This window comes from Cebus imitator, unplaced genomic scaffold (genome assembly GCF_001604975.1).
Source record: "Cebus imitator isolate Cc_AM_T3 unplaced genomic scaffold, Cebus_imitator-1.0 Scaffold51, whole genome shotgun sequence".
Taxonomy (NCBI): Eukaryota; Metazoa; Chordata; class Mammalia; order Primates; family Cebidae; genus Cebus; species Cebus imitator.
Genome location: NW_016107366.1, coordinates 8,916,365 through 8,924,096, shown reverse-complemented (window position 1 = coordinate 8,924,096; position 7,732 = coordinate 8,916,365). Strand labels below are relative to the sequence as shown.

Sequence of the window (7,732 nt, the reverse complement as noted above, 5' to 3'; positions counted from 1 at the left end):
GGTTTCACCATGTTGGTCAGGCTGGTCTTGAACTCCCAACCTCAGGTGATCCGCCCGCCTTGGCCTCCAAAGTGCTTGGATTACAGGCGTGAGCCACCACGCCCGGCCAAATATATATATTTTAAAACTCCCTAGGCTACGGCATTCAGTAGTCTGAATGTGAGAGAAGTGAGTGAGGGGATAAACTGTATAGTAGCAGCAGGAAATGGATGAAGAATTTTGAGATATGTAGTTAAAAGTTACCAGGACTTGGTCACTGACTAGATGTAGGATGGAAAAGGAGGGGAAAATAAATGACATTGTTTTCTTTCTTGGGAGACTTGGAGAGTACTGCTGCCATTAGAAGGATGGAAACAAGGGTTTTGGTAGTAATGCTGATGGTGGTATTGTGTGTACATGTTTAGGAAGGAGGCTGAAAAAGATAATTAGGGCTGACTGTCACAACAGCCAACACTAATTAGAAACTTACTTGTCAGTGCTTTATATCTATTTTTGGGAGCTGGGCATCCCTCTGCAAGGACATTGTCATCAAAGATCATAAAAATCCCACTTTGAAAATGAAAAAACTGAAGTTAAAAAGACCAAAATTGCCAAGTGTGGTGGCTCAGGCCTGTAATCCTAACACTCTGGAAGGCCAAGGCAGGTGGATCAGTTGAGGTCAGGAGTTCAGAACCAGCCTGGCCAATGTGGTGAAACCCTGTCTCTACTAAAAAAAATACAAAAATTAGCAGGACATAGTGGCTTGCACCTGTAGTCCCAGCTACTCGGGAGGCTGAGGGCAGGAGAATTGCTGGAACCTGGGAGGCAGAGGCTACGGTGAGCCGAGATTGCACCACTGCACTCCAGCCTGGGAGACAGAGTGACACTCCATCTCAAAAAACAAAAAGAAAGCCCCAAATTAATAGCTAGAACACAGAAAGGGCACAGAAAGGGCTTCAAGCCTGGATCTGATTGACTCCAGCCAAAGTTTGAGGTACCCATGGCATCCTAGTTAAGGATGTGGAAGTCAATAATGCAGGAGGGATAGGATTACCCAGAGAGAGAATATATAGATTGAGAAATAATTATTCATATATGTGGCTAATTCTTATAATGGTATAATGAAACCTTTTCCTCACCCAGAAAATGAAGATAATACTTAACCTATAGATAATGATCACTGAGGGCAAGGAACTCATCACAGTTTTTGTATTCCCAGAGTTACAATGCCTGGCACAAAATGACCCCCCAAAAAATGTTTGCCAAAGATTTAAAAACAAAACAAAACTCAATATACTGGCCATAGTTTGGATAATGATAGAAGAGATATTCCCTAATCCACCTACAGAATAACTTTTATTTCCTCTCTGTGTAGCATGCTACAAATGGACTGTTTATTTCTGCACCACAGTAATGTCTCTTTTATGAACTGCTCTGCTGTAAGCAGTAGACAGGAGATGGAATTCAGTGAGCCAGGTGCTCTTATACACTGCTGGAGACAAATAAATATTTTCTGGAAGGCAATTTGATAAAATGTATCAAGAGCCCTAAAGCCCTAACTCAGTAATCTTACTTAGGAATTTATCCAAAGAAAACAATAAGAGATGTGGCAAAAAATTTAGGTTGGAAGTAATAAAAAAATATCTAGTAATAGGAAAACAATTAAATATATCATCATAGAACCATAGGGTTAAATATTATCTTGCTCTTAAATAAAGTTTTTGAAGAACACTTAAGGGTACCAGGAAATGCCTTCAATAAGTAAAATGAAGAAAAAAAAAGGTATAAACTATACCTATATTTATTTATCTATACCAAAAATGACCACAATTTTGTGTTTATATGTATGTGTAGCTATATACATCTTTTTTTTTTTTTTTTTTTAGACGGATTCTTGTTTTTTTGCCTGGCTGGTTTGTTGTGGCCCAATCTTGGCCCACTGCAACCTCCACCTCCTGGGTTCAAGCAATTCTTCCACCTCAGCCTCCCGAGTAGCTGGGACTACAGGTGTATACCACCACGCATGGCTAATTTTTGTATTTTCGGTAGAGACAGGGTTTTACCATGTTGGCCAGGATGGTCTCGATCTCTTGACCTCATGATCTGTCTGCCTTGGTCTGCCAAAGTGCTAGGATTACAGGCGTGAGCCACCGAGCCCAGCCTATACATCTATATTTATTACTACCTAGAAAAAAGTGGACAGGTATTGTGGCTCATGCCTGTAATCCCAGCACTTTTAGAGGCCAAGGCAGGTGGGTCACTTGAGGCCAGGAGTTTGAGACCAGTCTGGCCAACAGGGCGAAACCCCCATCTCTACTACAAATACAAAAATTAGCTGGGCATGGTGGTACACGCCTGTATTCCCAGCTACTCAGGTGGCTGAGGCATGAGAATCTCAAACCTGGGAGGTTGCAGTGAGCCAAGATCATACCACTGCACTTCACCCTGGGTGACAGAGCAAGAGACCTTGTCTCAAAAAAAAAAAAAAAAAAAAAAGATAAAAGATTAGAATATACCACAAAATGCTAATAAGAGTCTCTCTGGGTAGAAAGATTACGGAAGATCTTGGTTTGCCTCATTATGTTTTTCAGTATTTCTAAAATTTCTGCAAAAAGCACATTTTCATTTTTCATTTTTTTAACAAAAAAATTTCTTTTTAGAGGTTGGGTCTTGCTATGCTGCTCAGACTGGAATGCAGTGGCTATTCACAGGCATAATCGTAGCTCACTGCAGCCTTTAACTCCTGGCTTCGAGCAATCCTCTCACCTTATCCTCCCAACAGGTGTGCACCGCTGCACCAGGCCTTTCAGATTTTCATTGTAGAACCTGAAAAATATACGATAAAATAAAAGCAAAGTAGCATTCACCTTCTTTCTTTTTCTAGAAGAATTCCTTGTGGGGTTGGGCTTCTCAAACTCTGCTGACTTTGGCTCTTCCTTTTCCTCTTCCTCATCAGGTATCAGAGAATATTTAGTCCCACCTGGTTGCATGAAACAATCTTTTGCAAAGTGGCCTGCAGAAGAGAAGTAGAAAAGGTATAGAAGAAGGAAGTAGTCTCTCATCTCAGCAAGTGCATCTTCCTCCAAGGCTCCTGGAATGGGCTAGTTGGCTCAGGAAATATTGTTGACGTCATTCAGAGTAGCTGTTTGATTCACAATAGATTTTCCACCACCTCAACATGGCATTTCTCACTCAACCACAGCCAGGCTAGCCGCTGGTCTTAGGGCTCTGGAAAACATTGGTGCTGTTCTCAAAATGGCAGAGGATATGAGGATGCAGGTTTATACCGCCGTCCATTAGTAATGGCGCTTATTAATTTTTTAAGGTCTATTTTGGAACATATTCCTGACAGTGAAAGACTGTTCCAGAGAGCAGGATGCTTAGCGCAGAGAGCTGAGTGGCAGGCCAAGCCCTAAAGGAAGATGCTCTTAGGTAGCTGGCAGCAAGTGGGCAATCACATCTAAGCTAACACACAGAGAAACAGGCACAGTCACCTAAGGGCACTGAACATTTACTGATTGTCAGATCTGGCAAGCACCTTAGAGATCATCAAATCCACCCTACATTTGTAGAAGATGAAAGCCCAGAGTTGAGAAGTAGCTCAAGGTCACCCAGACAGCAGCAGAGTTCAAATTATCCTGGGTCTCACACCTCCCTGCCCTGTGCTTTCTGCTGCACCCAAACCAACGACCTTTGGCCTGACCTTTGCTAACTGGGACAAATTCCACCTCTCATTATTCTTCTCTTCTTTATGTAATGCCTGCTGGACACCAGTTAAGGTTAAAAGACCCCTACCTTCCCTGAGCCTGTAGTAATATTGAGCATAGCCTGTAACAGATGTCATGCTCTACACTCCTAGTTGTGTCTGAGTTTGTGGTAGAGCCTGTCTCAGGGGCACAAAGAAATTGCATGAGAGAATCAAAAAGGTACATGTGGGCTGCGCACAGTGGCTTATGCCTATAATCTCAGTACTTTGGGAGGACAAGGCAGGAGGATCACTGGAGCCCAGGGAGACCAGCCTGGGCAACACAGGGAAACCCCATCTCTACAAAAAATTTTTAAAAATTAGCTGGACATGGTGGCACACACCTGTGGTCCCAGCTACTCAGGAGGTGGAAGTAGGGTTGCTTGAGCCCAGGAGCTCAAAGATGCAGTGAGCCATGATTATACCACTACACTCCAGCCTGGGTGACCCTATCTTAAATAAAAAAAAAAAAAACAAAAAACAATGTGTAAAGTACTCTGTACCTCTGGATCCAGCAGTTGGGTGGCACCTGACAGGGAAATACAGCATAGAGTTTTCCAAATATTTGGAATGTTCCCACAGCTTTCCTGAGGAGGTATTCTTTCTCTCAGTTTTATCTTTCCCCCTCTCCCCTCTATGCTAATGATCAATAGGGGCTTAAAACCCCACAACTTCAACCAGGGCACAAACCTGCTACCAGTTATTGTAGAAAAATCAACATAGTAGGGTACAGGGAAGACTAGGAAGAATGGGTGACAAATTGAGGTCACCCTGAAAATGAGAAGCTGGCAGTCTCTCTCAATATAGTTCTAACAAGGGAAATAAGGCTGAAAGACCTTTTAAATATTTGAGTAAGAGTAGAGGAAACCTGAGGAAATAGAACTAAAAAGAAGTGACGATCCTGTATTCTTTATTCGATATCCTTTAAAAGGATATTGGGCCGGGCGCGGTGGCTCACACCTGTAATCCCAGCACTTTGGGAGGCTGAGGCAGGTGGATCACGAGGTCAAGAGATCGAGACCATCCCAGTCAACATGGTGAAACCCCGTCTCTACTAAAAATACAAAAAATCAGCTGTGCATGGTGGCGCATGCCTGTAATCCCAGCCACACAGGAGGCTGAGGCAGGAGAATTGCCTGAACCTAGGAGGCGGAGGTTGCGGTGAGCCGAGATCGCGCCATTGCACTCCAGCCTGGGTAACAACAGCGAAACTCCGTCTCAAAAAATAAAATAAAATAAAAAATAAAAGGATATTGTATTCAGAACTCTGACTTGGCTCTTTAAGTTATATATTTCCAAGTTGCTTAATTTTTGCAGAATCATCATCCTTGGAGATAAAATTAGAGTGTTAATCATAATCCAACACTCTTACCCCTCCTGGCATAGTTCATGGGGGTATTGCTCAGATAGGGCATAAGCTATGGGTGGGGTGGGAGAAGTGGTGGTATAGTATCTGGTAGGACCAGTACTCAGAAAAAAAAAAAAAACAGAAAAAGGATCAAGCCATGAACTCTGATGTGAGTCTGGCGGGAATAACAGCATAAACAGGTAAGGCCATCACTGGGCTAAAAAACAGGTGAACTAAACTCACACTGGGCTGCCTCCTCCTTCCAGAAAAGCGGCCATCCACAAGGAGAGAAAGGGCAGAGGCTTCACCTTACCTTTACAGCCACACTTCTTGCAAGTAGTGTTCAAGACAGCCTCAAGGGTGATCTTCTGCCCAGTGTAATCCTGGAAGGACCGCCTCCGCCTCTCTTCTTGCCTATAATTAAAAAGATACTGACTTCTGGCCCCCTTAAGAGATATGGCCAGAGATACTACAAGGTAAGGTTGTATATTGGTTTTTTGTTTTGTTTTTGGCAGGGAAAGGGAAGAAAGAAGGAAAGCTTTTGGCAGAACAAGATAGGCAGTAAAAGTAATGATGTGAAACAGCCCTAAATTAACAATTACAAATGAGACTAACCCTCATCTCACTAACGCACAGAGGATGGAAATATATAATTACTCATCATGCTAAACACTTACCAGGTCACTCATAGGTTTAAAAGAACTTCAAAGGCTTTCTAGAAAATCAACTCCAACCTTGGCATTCAAGGCCTTTCACAGTCTGTCTCTAAACTACTTTTCCAGCCTCATCTTTACAACACAATATGCACTGGCCAAAGAAGTCTATTTTCTCTTCGCCACATGGTTCAGTGCTTTTGTTCAGTTCTCTCTTTGAAATGCTGTTTCCCTTCTTGACTCCCACCTCGCCACTTCACTGTACCTAGACATTTTAAGGCTCAGTTCAGTTACCAGCTCTCCTTCTAAAAAGTCTTTTCCCCTGAGCCCCTCCAACAGAATTAGTCTCTTTGTTGCCTTTCTCATAGCCTTTCAAAAAACTTTAAACTTCTTACCAAATATAATACATATGTTGATATGGTTCGGCTCTGTGTTCCACCCCACACAAAAATCTCATGTTGAATTGTAATCCCCATTGTTGGGGAGGGACCTGGTGGGAGGTGATTGGATCGTGGGGGTCAGATTTTCCTCATGTGATAGTGAGGGAGTTCTCACCAGATCTGATGGTTAAAAAGTGTGTGGCACTTCCCACTTTGCACTCTCTCTCTCTCTCCTGCTGCCATTTGAAGACATGCTTGCTTCCCCTTCGCCCCTCTGCCATGATTTTAAGTTTCCTGAGGCCTCCCCAGCCATGCCTCCTGTACAGCCTGTGGAACTGTGAATCAATTAAACTTCTTTTCTTTATAAATTACCCAGTCTCAAGTAGTTCTTTATAGCAGCATGAGAATAAACTAATATAAATATAGAGAAAAATGTTTATCATAAGTATACAGCTCACTTGATTTTTCACAATTTGAATATCAAAAAACAGAACATTGCCAGCATCTCAGAAGCCCATCTCATGCTCCCTTTTAGTCACCTGCTTCCCCCAAGGGTAATCACTATTCTAATTTTTAACAGTACAGATTCCTTTTACTAAAAATAAAAAATAAATTAGCCAGGCATGGTGGCTTATGCCTGTAGTCCCAGCACCTTGAGAGGCTGAGGCAGGAGGATTGTCTGGGAGATCAAGGTTGCATGCAGTGAGCTATGATTGCACCACTGTACTCCAGTCTGGGCGACAGAGCAAGACCCTGTCTCCAAAAACAAACAAACAAAAACCCAAAACAACAACAACAAAAAACCCATAATGAAGCTTGAATAACAAAAACCAAGGCAGAAACTTGAGGACATAACTCAAGCAACTCACAAACATGGCTTTCGCTTTCAGGTATCTTTATTTGTAGAGCTGAGTTTCAAGTGGCTGTGAGCTGCAGCTTAAGCAACCTCCATGACAATCAATTCCAATATTCTGTGGCTTCTAACAGACTACAAACCATATTACACTTCCCACTTAACACTCAATTCAACAAATGTGTCACTCACCCACACGTCCTCATTGCTATCATTATAGTTTAGGCTCCCATCATGTTTCATATAGAGTAGTAACTCCCTCACTGGTCTCCCTGCCTCCAATTTTCTGCCTCCAATCCATCCCAGCACACATTCTGAGATTAATCTCTTTTTTTTTCAGTTCAGCTAGTAAGTGGCTAGCGCCAGTGCTAATACTAGTGATAGTAGTATGTATACCAAAATGAACAAAACATGATTCTTTCTGGAATGAACCTATAGTCTAGAAGTGGAGGGAGACATACAAATGAATAATTTTAACACAGTTAAGTCATATGTGCTTTTTCTAAAGACTACCCTATGGGCCGGGAGTTGTAGCTCACACCTATAATCTCTCAGCACTTTGGAAGGCCAAAGTGGGAGTATCACTTGAGACCAGGAGTTCAGGATCAGCCTGGGCAACATAGCAAGACATCATCTCTACAAAAAATTTAAAAATTAGTGGGGCAGCCGGGCGCGGTGGCTCAAGCCTGTAATCCCAGCACTTTGGGAGGCCGAGGCGGGTGGATCACGAGGTCAAGAGATCGAGACCATCCTGGTCAACATGGTGAAACCCCG

General features: G+C 42.7%; 1 protein-coding gene and 1 long non-coding RNA gene across 7 annotated transcripts in view; one reads left to right on the top strand and one right to left on the bottom strand.

The window, feature by feature from the left end:
* ZCCHC17 (zinc finger CCHC-type containing 17) overlaps window positions 1-7,732 on the bottom strand; it is a 70,320-nt gene that overhangs the window by 14,850 nt on the left and 47,738 nt on the right. For all 6 annotated transcript variants that reach the window (XM_017527874.2, XM_037738243.1, XM_037738242.1 and 3 more), the window contains 2 exons: window positions 5,386-5,486; window positions 2,847-2,992 (listed from right to left, as the gene is read on the bottom strand). In XM_017527874.2, the coding sequence (XP_017383363.1) occupies window positions 2,847-2,992; window positions 5,386-5,486 (247 nt within the window). The remainder of the gene's footprint in view (window positions 1-2,846; window positions 2,993-5,385; window positions 5,487-7,732) is intronic.
* Window positions 4,989-7,732, top strand: part of LOC119471127 — an 11,437-nt gene continuing 8,693 nt past the window's right edge. The window contains exons 1-2 of the long non-coding RNA XR_005200125.1: window positions 4,989-5,272; window positions 5,339-5,548. This is a non-coding gene — a long non-coding RNA (uncharacterized LOC119471127). The remainder of the gene's footprint in view (window positions 5,273-5,338; window positions 5,549-7,732) is intronic.